This window comes from Gasterosteus aculeatus, chromosome 6 (assembly GCF_964276395.1).
Source record: "Gasterosteus aculeatus chromosome 6, fGasAcu3.hap1.1, whole genome shotgun sequence".
In the NCBI taxonomy this organism is placed as follows: domain Eukaryota; kingdom Metazoa; phylum Chordata; class Actinopteri; order Perciformes; family Gasterosteidae; genus Gasterosteus; species Gasterosteus aculeatus.
The window spans coordinates 14,263,057-14,286,349 of NC_135693.1; the positions used below are offsets into that span (position 1 = coordinate 14,263,057).

The 23,293-nt window shown below is 42.6% G+C and overlaps 1 protein-coding gene across 2 annotated transcripts; it reads left to right on the plus strand.

Moving 5' to 3' along the window:
- The first annotated feature begins 1,423 nt into the window (after nt 1–1,423).
- insyn2ab (inhibitory synaptic factor 2Ab) lies at nt 1,424–20,780 on the plus strand. Of its 2 annotated transcripts, XM_078104669.1 has the most exons (7): nt 1,424–1,547; nt 1,746–1,908; nt 6,927–8,094; nt 12,262–12,333; nt 17,944–18,396; nt 18,533–18,579; nt 20,660–20,780. In XM_078104669.1, the coding sequence occupies exons 3-5, from the start codon at nt 6,932–6,934 to the stop codon at nt 18,125–18,127; spliced, it is 1,419 nt and encodes a 472-aa protein (XP_077960795.1). In that variant the 5' UTR covers nt 1,424–1,547; nt 1,746–1,908; nt 6,927–6,931; the 3' UTR covers nt 18,128–18,396; nt 18,533–18,579; nt 20,660–20,780. The 2 variants fall into 2 exon arrangements, with proteins under 2 accessions (XP_077960795.1, XP_040035175.1); XM_040179241.2 differs by lacking the exon at nt 20,660–20,780 and having other exon boundaries at nt 18,533–19,806.
- The last annotated feature ends 2,513 nt before the right edge of the window (nt 20,781–23,293 follow it).

Genomic DNA, 23,293 nt, shown 5'->3' on the forward strand with positions numbered 1-23,293 from the left:
AGACTTGTGACTACAAAATGTAATGGAAGCATGATTTTTTACAAAAAAAACTGTTTCCACCTGCCAGTGACGGAAAGAGAGAAACTAAACACTTTATTTTTCCCTTTTTTAGCTGTTTCTCTAATTACAGACAGCTGCGTCTTGCCTTTCATATCACCCTGCTTAAGAAATATATAACACTTTGTTAGAGAAGCTATGTCATAACACAATAACTGAGTTACTCAAGAAGGTTTTCTAGATTCGATTCTTGAAAAATCAATGTTTGTATATCTGCACAAATCAGACGCTGTATAAAATTGGATGTCCCTAAAATTGACACTTCTCCTAATCTACATGCATATATGTATGCATATTCACCCAGTATGGACATTAAATAATGTTGCTATATTGTGCAGCTTTAGACTAATTTCTGAGTGTTGCTGAGTCTTTTTGAAGAAAGAAAATTATGAATCCTACTCACAGTTTCTGTATGTTCAACTACAAAACTGAAATCAGAAATAGATACTTGGCTGCAAACAACAGCATACATTGAGTAGCAAGATCTACAACAACGGTGACTGTAACTCCATGGCAGTATTAGCTATTCAATGACAGCTTCATCAACTGATTCTCATATTGCTGATGATGAAAACATGATTACACCACTATGTTTGCCCGATGTTGGCCTTTACTCAAGACATGTATTTTTTGAATTGCGTTTTTGGTTTACAGGACTTTATGCCATTTGGGTAAGTCATTAACTTCCACTCAATGTAAGGACCTCTGCTTGATAAATATTCCCCGTTTTCCAATGAAGTACATTTATCTCTGGGCCTCTCTCTCTCTCTCTATCTCTCTCTCTCTCTCTCTCTCTCTTTGCCTCACTGTCTCTATTAGTCTCTCTCATCATTTGATTTTCCCTCTCGTCTCAGTTTCTCATTAGCACTGCTGCCCTGTTGGCTCCTCACCTTGTCTGCCCCCCCCCCCCCCCCCCCACCCCCTTTGAAATCCTACAGAGCCTCTTTTTTTCCTTTGCTCTATTCAGCCCATTCAACACCTCTCATACACAATGTGTCAGAGATGTACGAAAGTAATGGGGGGTAGGAGATATCCAATTAAAAGCACAATGCATTATTATTTCACAGCCCCCCCCCCCCCCCCCCCCCCCTCTCCATCTCCAAACTCCCCCCACCCCCTCCTCTGTCGTCTTCTGAAGCCCTTCAGATTATATAACAGCTCAGTGTCACCGGAACCAGACTGTGGAGGACAAGGGGGTCTTTGCCAATGATGCAGCTCAGCAACTCCGGACTTTCCCCAGCAGCAAGCCAACTACCCCTCACTCCTCCTCTTCTTCTTCCTCCTCCTCCTCCTTCCTCCCTTTGCCATATCCACCCACCCATCCACCCACCAGCCCACCCTCTCTCTGCCTTCCCAACACACACACACACACACACACACACACACACACATACACGCATGCACTCAATCACGAATGCACAGGGATTGCAGCAACAGCAGCGGCACAGCGAGATGGAGATCTCCGCTGCGCGTGTGAGTGCCCATTCCCGGTGAGTGCAGGGGATGCGTGTGAGTGATGCTTGAATGAGGTGTACAAGGGAGAACAGAGTAAAAAGGCAAAAAGGGGGGGATATCAGTGAGGACCCAATGAGACTTTAAAGGCACTGTCTTTTTTTTCTGCTTTTTTCCCCCCCTCTCTCTCATCTCGATAACGTGAATCTTTGCCCGATGTGCCACAACTACTCCAGCTGTCACCGCGCCGGCTGCCTCTCTCCCGGTCCCCCCGCAGCCCGCGAGAGCTGCTCCAGCGGCTGGACCGTACCCCGGCACCCAGCGACTGCATGGATGATCACCGGCTCGACAGGGGATCTGCGCGTTCTTGTCCTTTGCACCTCTGATCTGTTTCTCAAGGTAATAGTTTCTGCTTTCGTTTGGTGGAGTTGCGCACACAGTTAATGGTACTGCAAAAAGAGTGGCAGATAAATGAAGTCTACCTCACGATGTTAATTGAATCAAAGTGGCTAACAAGAAGTGTGCAGAAATCGTGATCGAATGCTTCTTCATCATCTTCTTTAGTGATGCTTGAATGCTTTAGATGTGGTTAAATAAGGGATGGAGCAATTTTGGCATCCAAGCATTGAAAGCATAAATGGAAAATCAGGAATACGTGTCAAGGTTTTCCTTTACAATGGCAAATGAAGATGAATGGTGGTGTAATTTGACTTTTATTTATTCACTCATTAGAATGCGTGTCTTTGCAGGCTTTGCCAGACATGCAGTACTTATCTAATGATGCAGAGGCTGATTGTGGAGATCCTTGTACTGAATTTTCTGGCCTTGACAATGAAGAATATTGATGTGTGCTCAATCATAGTCTATATTGTATATTATGCTGTAATAGACAGCTGGAACGACAATCAATTATTCCAATTTATTGTAAAGCACCTTATAGGTGGCCCATATTATATGTCAAATTTGAATTTCTTGAGCATGTGCCTCTCTAATTTCATAGAAAGTGTATTCAGACTTATCATGACTAATGACATGCGTGATCTGGGAAGCTCTAGGGTACTGCATCACACAGAGCTGCACTTAAATGTGCTCTCATTCGTTGCCTCCTGGCTCCACCCCCACCTCCCTCTCTGTGTCTCCGTCCCTCTCTTTTATACGCTTCTTTCCTTAACTACTGAATTTACAGGAAACATAAAGGGACCAGTATCAAGGGGCCAATCTCCGAATCGTGTTCACTTCTAGATTGTCTTTTCTACATGCGAGATAGACATCGGAGTCTCCAGAACGACCCGAGTACACACGTACGCCCATGGCTCAACCCCTGATCAATCAATGAACTCATCAGGGTGATGCACGACAGGCTCTGGTTTGTTAGAGACAGTACACACCATTGTGCTGTACAGAAAGCAGCCTGCACACAGGACAGCATATACACCACAACAAAAAGTGCTGATAAATCTTTTATGCCAATGTCATGAAGCAAACTTTCACAGGTGTAGCCGGCAGCCCGGATGGGTACCGATAGCTCTGGAAGACTGTTGAAATAAGATGGTCCATGTATGTGTGTGTATTCTTGTGTGTGCGTGACTGTGGACATGTTGGAACGGGTTGGACTTGTTTTAAAAATGGAGGATAGAAAAAATGAGGGACCAAAGCGGCTTACATTGTCACTAGACAAAGAACCCAATACTGTATTTAGAAAAAGACGACTGCAACGCAGAAGGTGCACGAGCCGAAACCCCCACAGTACAATTGCACATGACCACGTACGCAGACACAACCTCATGGGTTCGACAAAGGCAGCAATCTCTCGTCCTTTCCATCGTGCTTAGTTGGTGCAATGTCACACTCTGTAATGTATGCGAATAACAAGGAAAAAAATCCCTCATACAAAATGAATACATTGCACAGCGACGGTGGAATACAGGGGGGGGGGCTGCTGAGCTCAGCATCAAACCATTTACCTTGTGACAAACACTTGTTTTAGCAGATTTTTTTCAGACGTCGAGCTGTATCATTGATGAACACCCTGTGTTGCTTGATGCCCTCGGTTTGTGTTGATAGTTCAGTGAAGGTTACAATGTTAGAGGCCAATTACTTAGCCATTAATGAGAGTGGGTGACGGTGTCATCCCATGTAAATATCCTACAGATGCACTTCAGTAATTATTCTGTTGATGAAGACAAGGATGTAAGGCGATCCAAGCAAAGCCGCCTCTTACGCTGTGTTTTGTGATGGGGCATACATCATGAGTCAGCAGTGTTGAGAGGCTGCTATTGCCTCCTGGAAGAAGGAGCCAACCTCCTTAATAACGTTCTTTACAAGCAACCATGTTCCCACAACACTACGGTCATATCAAAACAGTCATAATACTATAGCAAAAGGTGCTCCCCCCCCCCCCCCCCCCCCCCCCATGCTGCATTTTAATGTGATGAACTGAAGGGCAATTGGAACAGACAACGTGGTCTGCCACTGTACATAAGGAGATTTGGGAGGATTACTTTTGCAATTTTAGAGTCAATGCATTATTCATAATCCTTTTGGATAGCTGAGGCCAAATCAGGGGAGGACCTTGGGTCATTAGCAGAGATCCAGCTTGCACCGAGAAGAGAAGGAGGAGGAGATAGAAGATGTTGAAGGCGAAGGAGATTCTCGCTCATCCGTCTGAATATATTGATGTGGCGAGTCGGTCTCGCCGCACGTGTGTATCTGACTTCCAACAAAACCTCACTGAAGAGCTTTTCTTTATTCCCTTTGTGTGAATTACCATTTAGCTGCTTTACAGGCCTTACGTGGCTGCATAAGACTTCATACGCGCTCAGAAGAGACTTCCTGCAGATGCGATTACCTTTTCAGTGGCGTGAGATTGGTTATTTCTGAGTGTGAAAAAGAAGGATCGCACGTGAATCAGCGTTGGAAGAAATTTATTTTCCCAGAACCGCTTCTAACAATCTTGCTAACTCAAAGCAAGCCACCCCCCTCCCCCACACCTACAATATAAAATCCAGCGGTTTCAAAATCCGCAAAACAACTGCACGTAAATGTGTGACACAGCATTTGATATTGTTTGTGCGTGATGGGTTGAGCTTGTGTCTGCCGGCATGCCGTGTTTCTCCAGCATGAAACCCTGTTGCGTCCAAATATATTCCATTTGATCCACATTTTGAGCTGAGGGTTTGGTTCCAGAGGACACTCTGCAAGGTCTAACACATGTCAGGACTCCCGAGAAATAAGGCCATGGTTTTTATTATCTGTGTGTGTGTTTGTGTGTGTGTGTGTGTGGGGGGGGGGGGGGGGACACTCCACAAGATGCAGAAGGAAAAAAAAAACACGCTCACACACAAACGCATACAAGTGCTGATCTTCTGATTTTTCAGAAGTATTTATCACACTGAGTTACTTGCTCTTTTGTAAGAATTTCTACACGATTGGTCATCGCATCACTGAAGCTCAACATGCACTGAAGATGTAGATTAACGGCATATCAAAAATTAACATTAACCTCATCTACACAAGTGTTTCCTTTTACTAATTCAATCGTAAAACTGCTAACTTTTCATTTCAAATTTCCCCACCAGATCAGTCAGATGATTTACAACATCTCTGAATGAAAAAACATGATTACTTTCAGAGGAGCAGTGACACCATGAAAAGCTTGCTGTTGTAATGAATGATTCATTGGAGTTCATTTATGGCGTGCCGTCTTGTCATATAAAAAGGATTAACCACTGCTGTCTGATGTCTCCTCTCAACCATGTCACACATTCAGATTTGCTCGTGCTGCATGATACTTGTTCAAGCTATGAACCGTGTTTCATCACAGGTGAGACAGAACATGCAGTATTTCTCATTTGATCACACAGCTCTGCATGGCGAGTGACAGTAGCAAGCTGTTGTATTATGAATGTCATTTTTAGTGCCTTGACGCGATCAAAGCAGGTTGTGATTTAACACTTTTTGGAGATTTCCCACATGTTATGTCATGTTATTAAACTTTTTCCCTTAAGATGCTCTAATTAAACAGTTGTAACTATCAGTGAGCCGTAAGCATTTAACGTTTAAGGTTCAATTCGATCAGCCAACTCAAGGGAAACCCATTCATTTTGTGATGGCTGAGTACATACGGACCTTGTAATTGGTGTCTGAGCTGTGACCTCGTCACTCCGCTGGGCACAGCAGAGATTGAGGAGTGAAGATAATACATTTCCTCCCGAAGGAAGTTTAAACAGAGCCTAAAGGTGGATACGGGTGGAGGACTCCATCCCCGGCTGTTAAGTAGAGTCTAATATGTGTGGGCTATAGAAGCTGTGTGGTCATTTCCTCTGCCGGGGGCATCTGACCACAAGGGGAATATATTACATCCCAAACACCTTACTTTCCCCACAGCTGTTTCTTTACAAAACATCACCTAGTGTGGCGATCATTCTATTTAAACGCAGATGAATGCACATAAATATGGCTTACGTCTTGTGAAATTGGATGTAGCATGACCGTAAGTGTCACGCTACATCAAGGAAACTTGAAGTTGCTAATGAGTGCAGCTGAGTGTATCAGCAAGGTCACAGTGTGTTTAAATCACTTAAACTCGTGTTACCCTGTCTGCAGTGATCCAACAGGAGGCCTACAAAATAACAGGAGCTGAGGGGGAAATAAGCCACAAAACCAATTAAGCCCAAAACACTTTAAGCTGAAACACGGGCATCGCTATTTGAAAACAATGTTAATGACTAAATAAATAAGTTTTAATGCATTTGATAAACAAAAGCTAAAAGAAAATATCGCAGTCGGCGGTTTTGGAAGGCCCATTGTTAATGAAATAGCCGTGCACACAGACATCTCTTGAACCCCATTAAGTCACATTAAACATGATAACAGGCTTTATACTGACGCAATGGTCTGGATTCTAGATCGTTGAATGAACATTAGGCTGTTTTACAGAAGTCTTAAAACTAGCCGCTGAGACCATATTTTAATGTTTACCATGTTTATGTAATAAGTCAAGTGATACGTAGGCTCATTCTCTCATACATATCCACAGTCGCCTCCTGCTGGATAGAGAAAAACACGTTTAAGAACCAAAAGCATTGGTTTTACTTTCCAGAGCCGTATAAAAACTTGATAAAAACCTCCAAAGATGCATTTGCGAAAGAAACATCACATAGATGCTTTGGATTCTGCAAGTTGTTGCTAAGTTGCATTAATTGCGAGTAGTTTATATATTTTATAATCTTGTTAAATTATTCAAGAAAGTGTGTATCTTTTATTTTTACACAACACTGATGATTTAACTTGAAAGCTTCCTGGTTATCTCTTCTCTCCCGAGGCTAATTTGTTATAGTATATTATTGATGGACATATTCTTTCAAACCTACATTATGCGGCAGAGTAACAATCTTTTGTCCTTTACCTTTTTTCAGGAATTATGGTGAGCAAAGAAGACAGTAAATACGTCCTCTCAATATCAGATGAATCCGATTCAGAAACAGGCCTATCACACAACCTTGATGCGCAGTCCGGACCACTATCAGGCAAGCAGCAGGTAAAGAAGAGAAACAAGGCCTTACAAGTGCGTTTCAGGGACATTTGTGAAGCTCAGAATGAGCATCGGGGAAAACGCTCCAGATCCATTTCCTGCAAAGTGACGCAGAGAAAGTACATGACCATGCCGGCTAGACGCTCTATTCCAAACGTGACGAAGAGCACGGGTGTCCAGACGTCGCCCGACCTCACCAAGCGATACAAGACTTTCCCTTTTGAGAGGAAAAAGGGACATACTTTTAAACACACTGCATTGGTGGAAGATTATAAGAGACAAAACAATGGTTTTTTGAGTGACATAAAGACGGAGGGAGAGGATGGGCGACCTTTGGGGGACTCCTCCGAGTACAAAGGGGAGATTGTGGGCCAGACAACAGCACTGCTTCACCACTCCGACGGCAGCAGTGACACCGAGGATTTGCTTTCCAGCGCCAACTGTGTGGACGAACCCGCTCGTCCAGAATCGTCACAATTCAAAGAGTGTCACCCGAGCAGCCCTGCATCCAAGACAGAGACCCAGCACCAGGTCAGTGGGACCAGGACCAAACACAAAGGATTACCCAAAGAAGACACGGACGGCGGCGGCATTTCTTCGAAGCGCCAGCTGGCTAACTCAGAGTTATCGCAGAGCAAGCCAAAGGGTACGGGCCCTGTTGCCTGGAACTCTTTGACAGAGGTGGAGTCTTCAGGAAGCCCGTCTGCGAGCTGTAAACGGAAAAAGGGCGCGCAGCTCAGCGAACAGCAGTCGCAGACACTTCCCCATAGTGCCAAATGCTCCGCGCAGTCCCAAGGGCAGTGCCGAACGAGGCACGCGTCGGCCTCCTCTAAACTCCAGCAAACGGGTGGTGGGGATGAAGGCTTTCCTGCAAGAGACACAGGAGCCGCGGGCATGAGGAGCAGCCAGCAGATAATGCCCTTATCTGGAGACAAGGATATCAAAGCACAGCTGCAGGCCATGGAAAACCTCATCAGCTCGAGCCAGGAGACCATCAAAGTCCTACTTGGAGTCATTCAGGAGCTGGAGAAAGGTGAAGCACAGAGAGAGGGGTGAGTGGGCTTTTCTCTGCAGACTTTTATACATGCATCCAAACATACAGTGTGCAGTGTGTCTCGTGTGTGGTTGCTTTGGCTGCGATTTCTTTGCGCTATAGCAACCACCTCACCGAAGGGATTTCGACTCTCTGGGAGCACAGCAGAACAAGGAGAGATGCAGGCAGTCGACTCTTTGTAAACGGTCACGTCAGATTATTTCAACTGGTTTATTTGAACGAGAGAAATAGAAATTATGTCAATAATCCCTAATCTCAAATGAAAAGCAGCCGGCGGCAAGTATGATCAAAATGCAACTAGCAAATTGGTCTTTGAACTGTGACAGTTGAGTTGGCGTGTGATATGCCTTCTATTCTATTTAAATTCAGGCATGAGGAATTCATAACCTGCATGTTTGTCTGACTGCTGAGGTTTCTTCCCGCTTTTGATTTCTTTGTTTCAGATGCGTTTTTGACCAGTAGGCCTATGCAATTTTACTATGACCCTTTACAACGGTGTCCTCGTCTACAAGAATAAAACTTTAGCTGTAAACGACACACATGGTGGTTTAACAAGACAAAGAGTCTACATCAAGGCCAGAGACTCTATGAAGCAGCTAAATACTCAGAGTGATAACAAACTGTTTATGACAATCCTAATGTGTTTGAAAGGTATAATGTTCCCCATCTTATTTTAGTGTGATAACGTGCTAACATATGCTAATTAGCACAAAAAGTGCACCTGAGGTTGTTGCGTTTGGCTTCATGTTTACACGTGTCGCCTGTAAACTGAAGGATCGGAGAAAGAAACGTTAACCTCGTGACGGCCCTTGATAAAAGTCAAGGGATCAAATATTGCTACTTTATCTTCTGTTTACCATTTAAGGGATCTGTACAGTAGGGATGGCTCCATCTGTTGTGGGGCCGATAACGATTCCTGGACTTTTGGTAAAAGCCAATACAGACCATTGATCCTCCAATGTGTGGAGAAATCCACTTATTTCATGTGTAAGGCAACATCAGGCTTAACAATCTTTATAAGGTACTCAAACCGTGTCCACAGGCAGACTGCTAGTGCACTATTGAAAGAATCAATGTAGTCCATATCTAAAAACCCATAGCAACACAAAGCAAACTGTATGTCTTCCATATCTGGGGGAGAATAAGGCACACCCAGTGTGGCTCAGTGGATGTTGGTTGTAAAGGCCCAATTAGTGCAGCCTCATAACACTTTGCCTTTCATCTCCACAAAACCTTGCCGGCTGTAATGCTCTCCCTGTGCTGTGCTCTTTCTGAGTTATTAGCGAGGTGCAGGTACATGACGTAAAGCATGCGCTCCACACTGCGTCCCCCTTTCAATGTTGCCTGTGTGCAGCGCCACCTGTAAAGACGACACCTCCGGATGAGTCCAGTGAAAGCGTGTTCTCACCGGGGATAAATGCACGATAGCCAGCGCAGTGACAAAAGGATGAAGTTAACTAACGGCAAAGCAGTGGACACATTGAGCATCATGCAAGAAGTGCTCCTACGAACAGACTCATTCCTCAGTGGGTCGTACAAGTGTTTTTGGGGGGGGGAACTTGCCGCATTCACAAATGTTCTTGGTTTTCTCTTAGGCATGGACACACTTTGTATGTAACAAGGCCAGTGATGTGTTTGCCTGTGTGTCTTCATGGCTAACTTGCGTCTTTTGGATGTCTTGAGAGTGTCATATCCTGGGAAGAGAGGGCGCCCTTTTCACATGCAGGTTTATCCAAGTCGCTTTCCTGGGAACCATCCGCTATTGCGATGCCTTCGATAGTGGCACGTATTATTTTGTACACCTTCATGAAAGAGACTTCCCCTTGAAACTTCCTCATGATTGATGAGAAAGTGCCCTTCAATATAATTGCTGTGGCGATGCATTATATTGAGCTATTTTCATGTGGAATTATTTCCACTCAGTAGCAGTACAACCCTCAGGTAACAAAGCATTAACAGTTTATTTTCTTTCCCCTCTTGCTTGGCTTTAGCACGCCCCATATTTCTGCTGCTGAAGGTATTAAAGAAAAGTTTATATTTACCTTTTATGTGACTCATTGGCATTTTCATGATGAACACTTGTGGATAAATGAAACAGGAATCACAGCTCTATATTGTACTTCTAGGATGGTAATCGTGCTAATTTAAAATTCTCATTCAAGTACAGGTGGCCTTCATCATGTGTACGATGGTCATTTAGACACTTAAGTTTTACTTGATCTAAAGTGCCAAACTTATATAAGCCTTTTATTATTTAAACATCACAATTCTTTCTTTTTACCGTCACGCGTCCAGCTGTGGGTAGACGTGGCTCAGTGACACTTGATAATATTTGATGTTAGTCACTGATCACAAAACAGTTTTGCCTCATTACTAAATCACAGCATAACTGAATATATATTAAAACTTTGACCAGTTTGAATGGATTACATAATCTATGGTGTTCAAGGTCATTCGCCCCGAGTGCTTCTCAGATAAGATTAAACAGTTGCAAACAGACTACTTACCATTTTTCATAATAACAACGGCCCATACTGGAATACTTATTTGAAAGGATGCGTGTTGCATGACGACTCTTTTAAACTGCATTGATAACATGCTGTTATATGATTGTATTCATATATTAGGGTCGCTATGAACGTCACGTTTCATGGTATGAAATGAAATTCAAATGAATGTAGTCTTTGACCACAGGTTGTAACTAAAGAAACAAAATAATGTGCGGTACTCTGGCAGGGCAGTGACCACGTGTGCAGGCAGTAAAAGCAGAATGACGAGGGCAGGACACATCCCAGGACAGCTGACGTGGGCAGACAACACAGCAGTTAATCCGTGCCAAAAAGAAAAAAAAAACGTAGTGAGGTTAGCAAATGAAATTCTGAGGTTTAGAAGGTCCGATAAAACATCTATTAAATCTTTGTGACAGTCTTTTTTCAGCTTTTTTAACATGGCGCCTCTTTCAGTGGTTGATGAGCGTTTCACCCTGAGAGAGAAAATAGGACTGGGTTTCTACACACCAGTATTTTGAATTTAGGTTAATGCGCTTTGATTATTAGAGCGTAGCTCTTTAAATTACCAAGACGTACCGAGAAGATCCGGCAGCACAGCAGGAGTGTGCACCGAGTCCGTGCAGTGAGTTACTGTTCCTGCTCACAGCTGCTTAGAGACACTTCATTTGGGAACGAGGCAGGATGGAGGAACTCGTTGACCTTGAGACCCCATCAGCGTCTTCGATCCACACGCTGTTCTATCTCCCCCCCCCCGATGAGGTCACCTCTCGTGTCACGGTGAGCGCCCCCCCCTCCCCAATCTCCCCTGCCCTCCGCATGACATCACCACAGCGTGATGGGCTGCTGTGACGGTGAATAATTACATGTGCACCTCTGACACAGACCTCCTCCCTTTATCCCCGGACCAATGCAGCCGTGATTTATTGCGTGCAGGAACCTCTAGGGCAAATAACAATATGCGGACCTGCATGTTTATTTAGACTAAAATAAGGAAATATGCGTAAAGCGTTCCAACAAAGCCATTGCTAGTTAAATACTTCATCTTTAACATGTGTTGGCATATATCTTCCTCGTGCCTGAGAGATGGCTTCCGTCGTTTCTTGACGTCTTTCGACATAACAAATTGCAAGTCTTATAAAGTAAAGACAAAACAGGCCCTTAGGACTGTGTTCCTATGCAAATGAACAGAGCAGATGCAATTTGTCTCGCTGATTTCTTTTTTTTTTCATTATGTCTGTAGCAAATTGAGTTAGATGAGAAGTAAAAAAAAAAGAAAAAGAAACTGCACAGTATAACACGCAACGTAAAGGTATTGATTTTTCACAACACACCATTCATGCGGCATTTAGTTGCTATTACTTTCCATTGCCTACCAAATAGAGACACAGCACGCATTTCATAAGTATGTCGTAGCACAGCCAGGTAATCCTGTTATGTAAAATCAGCGAGCCTGCACACTTGATTAACCAAATCGGAGAGAACTGCAGGATCGGAGCCCCTGCTGCATTTTCAACTGTTGGGAATAAACAACAATGAGCACAAAAACAAGTTAAACAGATTTTTTCCCTGATAGCTGACGCCCACAGGTGCCGAAAAATGGAAGCTCAAGTCTGTCACCGGAGATCACACGTATCTTTTCGTCTCTTTGTTTACAGGCTCACCTACCGAACAGGACAAGACACAGCAAATTGTGACACTTGTCGAAACAGCGCATGCATCATTTACAGGTGGGCCCTTTACACAATCATTGATATCTGTGTCATTAATTCTGCATGAAATGCTTTTTTTTGTGAAAGGAAGATGCCCACATGAGGTGTTTGGGTCAGTGATGCTTTTCTGTGCAGAAAATATATGGAGATAAATTGATCGTACTAAGCTCAAAAAGACAACAAGAAATGTTGGATGATGAATCGTAAAAAGGATCATGGGGGATTTGGGAAGAAGCGCTAAAAGAAGCAGCAGTACTGTTTAGGTGTTGCACTGTAGTGTGTTTTTCTACAGTACAATGGATGATGAAAAATGATTATTCTGCGGAATGTGCGGCTGTAATGAATAAGTAATCACACCGCAGTAGGAAGTGAATCAGATAGGACCAAGAAATAAGTGGAACCTGTTATGGAGAATGAGGACGCTGTCCTGTCCCAAAGAAAAATATTTTCTCTCTCTAAAAAAAAATTGTGATGTCACGTGTTTTAAGTTGCACAATGGCTCAGAAGCAGTTGGGAATTCCCATAAAGCTTCATCCTGTCATTTGTCACTTCACAAAGATTCTGCGGTTGAAAACCTTAAAGATTTTTTCAAACAGGAAACGGACAGCGATTTAGAAAATACTCAGGATATAACGTTTGTACAGTGGTGCTTCTCGGTCGGTTTCAGATGGAAGTGAATGAACGTAGCTTAAAAAACAGAGACTTGACCTTGACAACTGGACAAAACAGGTTGGTTTTAACAGCAATACAATGAAATGTATGATTTTGAATGAATTTTAAAAAAACATTTATTCTAGTTGAGTCATGATGACACTTGACCGGGGAGATTTTGTGCAAAGTAAAGACGACCGCCCTTTCCTCCATAACCTTTTTCCGGATTTTTGCTTTATTTCATATTTCCTACGAGAAGCCTCCTTCTCCTTCTCCTCTCCCTCAACGAGGACATTGTCAGGCTGACCCAGATTGCGGTGTGAAAACGATACTGGGACTTGAAAGCAGGGTACTCATTTTGTATCAGATACAGCGGGATGAGAAAGAAATGGACCTCACGGATTTGTTATTCTGCAAGCATCGCATGTTGAGTCATGCCATGAGTGTCACGTGGAGATAATTCGAATTTTCTCAACAGAAAGAACAAAAATGCCTTTGACATCGTTGAACTTATCTTTAACGGCCCCCAACATATTTGTGAAATTAGTGAATAAAAAACCCATTTCTCACAACACATTCAGGATAATTCTTACAGTATATGATGAGATTTAGTATACAGTATACAGGGAGAACAATTAAGTGTGTATATATATATATATATATGTATTTTCCCTATTGATCACCATTTTTTTCATCTGTTTAGCCACAACTGTAAATAAGAGTGCTTTTCATTCCAAGGGTTTAAAAGCAGAACACATTTCTTACCCAAACAAATACCATGGTAGAAATGTCTGTCGTGTGTTTTTGACCGAACCACTAGTTCAATCATTTCTTACTGTTGATGCATTTTGGCTTTAGGGTGCATTCGGGTTTTGTAGCACAGAAGATCAAACATTATAGATGGAACAGCAGCATCGTATGTGGGACTAAAGCAATGCACCCGCCGTGTAGAGGAGCGAAGAAACGTCCGAGATGAGTTTCTCCTTTTCTACCTCACTGATCTTATCTTGTGCCAACTCTGTGTGTCGGTGAAGCAGCTCGGCTTAATTAACAACCTGAACGATGAACGATTTCTGATGGCAAACAAACTGCCCCCAGTCTGCTGTCAGTAAACCATAGCATGTGGTAAGGTAATGAAATCCCATTGAAGACACACTCTGCGGAGTACTAATAATGTGGAAGATTATCTTTTCATCTGTGCTCCGTTTCATTAAATGTTGTTTATTTCAGATCACAGTTGGCTTATAAGTCAGTGAATATAGCGGAGTCTCTTGGCAAGCAAAGCAGCACACTGTCACAGTCCTATCTATTTCTGCCCAAGCAATTGTCATGAATATCCTAAATTCTGCAAAAAGGGATTTTTAGTAATCACCAGCAACACAAACCTTCCAAAACCAATCAATGTTTTTAGAGAGAAAAACAAAAATTCATGACATTATTGTTGCCCCCTTCATCTTTCAGATGTGCGTTTTACTGTTAAATACAACTATCAGAATCAGTAACTAAACTACTTCACCTCATTACCAAAACCGGCAGCCCTGTAATTGTAATAGTCAAGTGAAACTACAATCGGGCTGAACAGTTACCCCTCGGCGACTGACGACGGAGATTAGCAGCCGCTGAGATGCAGCACTTCATTTTTAGAGCAGTCAGCATCTCCAGTGTGTCCGATAAATTCAAGACTTGAGTAGTTGCTGAGCTCCGGTGGTCAATCTTTAGGTTCTTATCGAGACTTCGGCTAAGCCCTGACAGTCTCTAACCACACTCCAGTTACGTCAGGGCAACAGATAGGGCCAACATGAGAAAGACAGAAAGGCTGGATGTACCATAAAATAAGAGAATAGCTACTGTGACACCAGAGGAAAAGGGGGATTCCATGAGGACCACACTACAAAAGAGTCTTTCCTATATCTCTGGTGACTTCTAGTTATGCAGATTGTTTCAGGCTTTACTTTGTTAATGAGAAATTGCGTGTTGGCCCTAATTTTGGCACGTTAGACAGCTCTGAAAGCTATGGAATATGCATGAGGGCCTGCTGGCATCGCCAAGGAGAAAAGATCAGTCAGGGGCACAAATCCGAGCGGTGGCATATTCAAAATACTTCATCGTTACAGCCGAGAATATAAAATGGTGTGTAAAATACTTAAATTAACCTCTACTTGGCCTAAAAGGTCGGATCAATAAAATCACTTGGATGGAGGATTCATTAGCAGTTTAGCTTTGTTTCATCAAAACACCTTATCTTCTTTCATAAAATCGGTAAACAAACCATACAAGTAAGTCTACTGAGGCCAATTGACAGCTTCCCATACAAACAGGGAGAATTATAATATCTTAACCAAACTAAATGGTTCAGATTTTAAAACATCTTTATTAATTGAAACAAAATCTGCCTGGCTAGATATCACAAGAGCAAGATGTTTCTTTTTTATCAGTATTAGTTGTTGTAGTACTAGTAGTATTATCTGAAGCCAGATTCAAGTGGCCTTCCACCGATTAAACCATGAGTGCACAGCAGGTGAGCCCGGTTTAACAAACGTACTCAGATCAAAGCCCTCAAGGATTGTATTCCTATTTCGTGTGCCGCGCTGAAAGAAAAACTAGCTTTTTAATCAAAGCGTAGTTGTTTCCAATTTGGAACTAACAATGACTTTGAACAACAGTTAAGTTCAGGGAAGCAATATGATGAGATGCAAGGAGCCAATTAGCACTTGTAACCCGTGCTGAGATGGTGGAGCTGTTTTTTCTTTGGTAAACAATCAAGTCGAGACTGTTTATTCTGTTTTGTTCTCATTAACGAATTTGGGTGTTTCTTGTGCATGAAATTGGAAGGATGCTTAATAGACAATAACAATGGCTTCCATATTTGATATATACACGACAGGGAAATATTCTGCATCTGATCAGCATGACGCGCAGGGGGGTTCTGGTTAACTGGTCAGTGGAGGAAATAACTGAGTCTCTCACAGATTTTTTATTCTGCACCACTCATCTCTTCAAGTGGAGATTTCAAACTTTGAACGACCAAAATGGAAAATCACAAGAGGGGGGATTTACTTTTGACGCCGGCAGCAGAAAGAACAGAGGTAAAAGCAAGAAGACATCTCACCGCGGCATGAATCCCTCCCAGGTACAACAATCATTGAACAGGCGCTCGGCACACCACGGCCACAGACAAACAAACGGCTCGCCGCTGTTCACAGCGACAGCTAATCACGCTGCGGCGCTAAAGAGATGATTCATCTGCTTTGCTGAATGTCCCAGAAAGAAAAGCCTCCCTGTCTCCAGCTGCTTCAACCTGCTTTTGCAGGCAGACGATCTTAGGTACAGGGCTTTTGTTTGCAGAGGGCCCCTGCGTCGTGCAGCGCTGCCCACCGTGGCATCTCGACGCGGCGTACGAGCGATTGCAGTGATCTGCCGAGTGATTAATTGCTTAATGATTGCTGAGGCTATTCGGCGCTGCGCTCCGCTGTGACTCGGCTCTGCTTTCTGTCAAGTCGACATTCTTTAAACAGCAGTGGTGAACTTAGTTTTTCCCAGCATGAAACAAAAGATGCAAATAGAGGTAAAGGCTGGAGGAAAGGAAATAATTGCTGATATGAATAAGAGATGTGCGCATCACTTACAGCAAGAAAAAGCAGCTCCATCTAAGATAAAGGCTTCGGTGTAATCTCAAAAAGAGGTGTTTACTTGGAAATGTGGAAAAAGCAGCCAAGAACAAACGAACAAAGCAATATCTAAAAGAGGTTTTGTTGTGATACAGCAAAACACGGTTGAAAGTACGTTTTAATATTAATAATGAGGCGTTTCAAGCGGCCAAAGACCCTTTTTGACTTTCATGTAATCGAGCGTTGATTCTTTGATAATCGAGCATTGATTCTTAGTCCCCACCTGCCAAAATACTGTCCAGCCCTCCACGCGTTTCCCCCCCTGAAGGCTTTAATAGAGCTCTGCTCTTAACTGACACTTATCTTAAGGGTGAGGACAGTTCCCGGGACTCATTGTCACTTTGAGTACATCGCATCCCTCGGCGAACTAATTGCGCTGCCCATCAAAACGTTCACCCTCTCAGGCCAACTTTGTGCCTTGGCGTCTATTTGTGTGCCGGCGAACAAGGAGGAGATCACGTGTTTGACCTTCACGCGTCGGACGTCATCTCTCTCAGCAGCCTCACTCCGCGCCACCTTTAATCCTTTGCGGGTTTGAACGACAGAAATAAGCTCCAAAGGTTCGCGGTTTACTGTGCTTACAAAAATGCTGAATGAAATGAAAGCAAAAAAAGCAACAGGACACGTTGGTATCAGGTGCGGTTTGATGAAGAGGCTCACTTTGCCATCCACGTGGCAGATGATTTAATTATTCTATTTTCACACGGATGGCACCGCAATTTATTGCATACGCCAACAATAAATACATTAACAGGTCACTGCAAATCAATAGCAGTAGAGTGAAAAGAGATGGTGTATAATAATAAATGTATCCCTTGCTTGAATGCAGGCAGTTAATCAGGATGTGCTGAGCCTCTCGGTGGTTTCATTTGGATGGGATTAAAGCCCTACATTTATTCTCAGCCCTGGGAGATTTAATCAGGGAGAGAGTTAAACTACGGCGCCGGAAACAAATCAGACGATGACCAGCCTGGGATTACGATATGGAGGTCTGATGTCAGATCTGATGTTAAAAAATACAGACACAATGCAGAGTCTATTACTCGGGGGAGTCTCTAAAATGTGGGTATGTGCTGCTAGAGATATGTGCTGCCAGGGTGTCTGTCAGTGCATTTGAGCGGTTCGCCTCCGTCCAAGACTCCATCTGGACATCAGTGGACTTCACATATAAAAAAAAAAACTATATATATATATATGGTGTAAAAGTGAAAAGTTTGGACACACTTTTTACTGGTACTGTATATAAATAAATACTGAACTAACGTCATGAAAATGATGTCAAAATCTGCCTCTTCTGCTTGTGTTGCAGCGTCGAGCTGGACTTCAAACTGCAGGAGGACAAGCTACTGCCCCTGATGAAGAGACTTTGCCCCCTGGACAGCCAACAATGCCCCGCTCTCCCTTACTCCAATGAAGTATTCACATCCACCCCGAAACGCAAATCCAAGACAGAGTCCAAAAAGCATGCCCGCTGGAAACTCTGGTTCCTTTGACAGAAGCTTGAAAGCTTTGGAACAGCCTTTTCCACGGGCACATGAAAACCCCTGAGGTTCTCTCCATAATGGACGAGGGAATATTCAGAGGTGGTGGTCAACGCATGAGGGTGGACGACGTCAGAAACCGCTTCATTTGGGGGTTCTTTGTTGAGACTGCACATTAAGTCAGCTTGGAAGAGCAGAGACGAAACATTTTTTTTAGAGTCCTTCAAACCCTTTTCTGGCTTGTTGGGTGAAGAGGATGGACACACGGCCGCAAAACCCAGGTGAGCACCGGGGGAGCGAGTTGATTCTTAGCTTTGTAAAGATGGTTGGTTTTTTTAATGCAGCTCAGGGTTTCATATATATGACTTTGTTTTTGCCTTTTCCAATGCGATGCACTTTTTGTCTTCTTCCCCTTAGAGCATATTGCTTGGCAACAAGAGGATGCGCCATGTGAGGGGCCTTTTGTGAGTGAGCTATTATCTTTGAATGGACATTAGCCCCGGCCACGGCAAAGCACAAACATTTGGCTATTGAGAGGAACATGCGTGAAAGACTGAAACGCCGTATGGTTCATGGCATTGTGTTCCTGTGACCTGTCTATTCTCTTTCTTCTTCCTCGTGGTCTATTAACATCCGGCTCAGTTTGTTTGTCCGACTCAACGTCCGCCTGCCTTTGGTTATAACGGCTGTCTCCTTCTTCTCTTTGTACCGCTGTCCCTTTATCTTTATCTCTCTCTCTCTCTTTAGCTCACTGTGCAACCGACCAACTAGCCTGCCGACTTTGCCTCAGTCGTCCCGTCCTCTCTGTTGATTACACTATCTCGTATATTCAAAATTTATATTTTAGGATGTTTCAATCTTTTCAGCAAAGTACTGTGAATGGAAATCAAATTAAAAGGAAAAAAAACATGAATGCGTATGTTTGTTTAGGCCCTTTCTTTTGAGCCAGGTACATTTCTTGTAACAACATTTTCTGGGTCAGGTCAAATTCTATTTAACAATACATAGTTTGACCACTTCCAATGCAGAATGTTTTCTATTATAACTTAAAAAGGGTTTTATTGAGTTTGGAATTATTCAACAAAAAGTGACATTTCTCTGAGATCTCTCTGAGTCACGCATTGGTTCACAGCAAAGCTCTAATAATTAAGTATAATCTACTCCTCGGTCATTTATTTCACGCTTATGTCAGCCAGGAGTTGAATTCTGGTTATTTTAATACTGATTTATTTTTTCCATTTAGCTCCGATTTCCATCTTGTAAAAACTAACAACTGTGCACTGAACTTGTAAGACTAGAAGGGCTTTACAGTACTAATGGAGGATGGTAGCATTCTTACAGCAGACACATGTAGGGAATTGTAGCCAGCAGCTTTGGTTAAGTAAAAAAAAAAAAGAACACATCAGAATGTAGCAGTGATATTGAACTTGAACGTTGTGATAAAGAAGGAATTTATTTAAAGTAATTTTAACGCAGCGGCTCTCATGCAGATTAAGGGACTGCTAAATGTCTGAGAACTGTCAGGAAGACTCATACTGGCCTCCCATCGACTACACAGTAGAAAACATTGTTCAGGTCACCAATTTCCATGCAAAGTTCTGTAACTCAAGAAAGTGCAATTTAGTGATTATGTGCAATATTATGCATTTTTCTACTGTTTCTACATTGCAATTAAAACATTTTCAACTAAAGGTGATCTGGTGTGCTCGTATGTCTATTGAAAGCTAGAGGTGAAATGATCATACAGTATTAGTTGTAGAGCTGCGATCAGCTGGTAGATCTTAGACGAAGCAGGGATGGACCATGGACCATGAGCAGGCCTCGGCAGCAGCAGTGTGGTTGAGCTCTTTCTACGCTCCTTCTAAGGTGATTACTGCCATGAAGTCGAGACCCGGAGGCTCAGGCGAGTCGAGGTTCAAGTGATTTAAACTAAGTAACCTGATCCCAAATCCGTCCCTTTTCCCGGTCGGTTTCATTTTGCTCAGCTGATTCTATTTGGCTTTGATTTTACCAGCAGCCACAGCGTTTGATTCCTGCAGTATATTACTTCCTCTATTTCTGATTCTTTCTTTCACAGCCCATGGTTCTCTCTATATCTTTCTCCTTTCCTTTTCATCTGCATCTTACTTGCAAGCACTTATAAGTTCACATTTTTAGTCTCTATGTACAAAAGCCAAATACATTTATCAAAAAAGGAAAATGCATTTTTTGGGGCCTTTTCGATTTCGTTGAATTTCCGTATTACAAATAAAAACATGACCATGAACATAGTAACTGATAGGAATATGGAAATGAATTTCAATTATAATATTTAAAAATCATCTACAAAATAATAAGAATGATGTTATTTAGATGTTATTTGCATCCTGTTTAATTGATACCAATAAAAATCTAACAACAAACACCAAATATACTTTAAAAAGAGAAAAATGTTTCCTTTTGTTTTTTAAATCACTTATAAAATCACACTCAAGAGCGTAGTGCATAAAAAAGTGTTGACTGCATTGCATGTTATAATACGGCAACCCCTCTGAGCTTTTTTAGGAATGCGCTGATCCAAGTGGCTGGTCCGAGCAGCTGACTGCCAACGCTTCTCAGCGAGCAGCCATTGGCGCTGGAGCCGGACAGGATGAAGCCGCTCAAAGATGGACGGATGGACAGAGAGAGAGTTTCTATTTGCTGACGGTGGACGGGAGGCATGTAATCCCTCAAGCGTGTCGGGAATGCACCTAGAGAGCCGAATCAATGAGCGGAACAGAAAATAGACTTTGAAAGAAAGGAAAATAACAACCTCTCCTTCTCCTGTCAGAGCAATCAACTGACGGCGGAAACAGTGATCAGTCATGAGAAGCATCTGATGGGGTCAAAGGTTGGGGGAAGTGCATCATTACCTGCCTCGTCATCATGCTGGATGCGAGGGACTGAATGGCTGAACTCACACCTTCATAGAACATCCTCGTCGGAAGCGTGCGTATTTGTTCTCTGCCTGCACATAGAAAAGTATAATATGAGGGTAGATGGAGGCAGAAGGGAATTTTATCATCTCCTACTTACCGGATGAGACAATAATTTAAAATATGAACAACTTTAGTATGCAGGATAATAACCCTCAGTGTTCCGTGAAATGCAGTTGGATCCACATTTTCAGTTATTTTAATTACCTTGGATTTCCATGGCTTCATAAGAGGCACAGCATGTTAATTGGTCAAGTTCCGATTGGGCCAAGTATATTTTAAACTTACCGTGAATGAGTTGGAAAGTTTCATTCGCCTTCTTTAAAGACTGAGTCACTTTAACGAGACCTTTCTGTATGAAAATGAGATTTTTAGGCATGCATCACCTCCAGAGGTTGAAAAGGATCCATCACTGACTGGCAAGTGAGAAGGTCACAAATAGCATGTGGACTGAACACAAAAAGGGAAAAGGACAGATGAACAGACTGAAAAAGTGGCCACTATTAACCATCTCAACTAAAAAAAAAACTGCAATTAACCAAGTATGGAATATAAAGATGATATTAATGAATTTTCTTTTCCTTTCCATATTCCTAAAAATGGAGAAAAAAAAAGCTTTAGCGGAGAAAAGAAAGACCCCATATACATTTTTATTGTAATGCTGCTATAATTCTAAAAGAGTGTTAGTGCACTATAGGGACATGAAGTTAAGTCATTATTGAGGCAATGAAACAGCATTACTCACTATGTGAGTAAGTTTGTCAAAACTCAAAGTGCGTCACTCGGTTTGAGTAGAAGGCCGAGCTCCAACAAACACAATAAAATATCAAGTAGTGATGCCTCGCTGAGGTTTTCTGTACGTCACATGGGGAAGGCAGAGGAGTCCAGCGCTTTGATCCAGACTGAAATATCTCAACTATTAGATGCATTGCCAGGAGTTGTTGGTGCTCTAAAGATGAATTATGCTGACTTTGATGATTACCCTGCTACTAATTTACTGTGCCAGAGATTTCAGGACGGATTGGTTCCACATTTACATTTGGTTAATGGATAATTGAGCAAGGTAAAGCATGGTAAGCATGATAACATTTAGCTAAAAGTATTGCTGCTTCTTATTAGAGGTTGGTAGATTCTTATACGTCACATTACCAGAACACCGCTGACTCAAATGCATCCTCTCTTTTTTTAACCATTCTTCCTTCCGTTTTTGCTTTTTGCCATGTAGCCGAGCAGATGCATGTTGTCCTTGCTGCCATACGTATCCCACGCTGATTAACTCCAGCGCAAGGAGAGACGGAGACTCCACACGGGCATCTGGGTCGTGGGCGGTCGGTCCTTCAGTGAACAGGCACGGCTCCTCCTGACCTTGTGATCTCCAGCTCCCAAAGAGTACCCGACTGTCATATGAGTGAGATTGTTTTCCAGGTCTAACCACTAGATGTTAATAAATAATAACCTGCCGGTTGATTTTTGCATGGGGAATTTTATGTGGAGTGTAATCAGTAACATCATCAGCTCATGTTTGCGATGGTGGCTGACCTGCATGCCGGGGAATGACTGCTGCTATCAATCAGAGAGAACAATTTAAAAGAGGGAGGTGGTGGAAAACTGAGAAAATTAACCAAGCAGTAAGCAGGAGATGCCAAGATGGAAAATGAATGTATAAACAGAAGAGAAGCCTGTGCTTAATGCAAATGTTGAATTGCATTAATTCTTATTTAATACCAATGCTAATATGTATTTATTCTTTAATCCATAATTTTCCTCTTTTCTAATGTAAGTGTAATGTGAGATATAATAATCTTTGGTTAAACAAAAGGTGTCTGATGATGCAAATCTTCGTTTCAGATCTGTTTTGCCCAAAGGAAACGAAAAAAACGTCTTTTGTATGACGCAAGAAAAGATGACAATAAAAACGTATAGTGGCTCTTCAAGGAGGAATCTAAGCTTCTCAGAAAAATCGAATGCATCAAAGTCAAAGTGTTTTCCTGGTGCAAGTCTCCATATGCTCTGCCAGGCACTCTGCTGCAGTACTCTGAGAGACTCATCACTCAACATCCACTGGGAAACTTGTGCTCGGCCTTATTTCCCTACATTGGTCATATCCCTTTTTCGTACACTCCCAACAGCAAAGAGCAATCAGATTTATTGTATTTTCATCATCTCAAGTTTACAGAGTAAAGCTGTATTTCACCTTTTTTTAAATTGTGCATCGGATATTTGC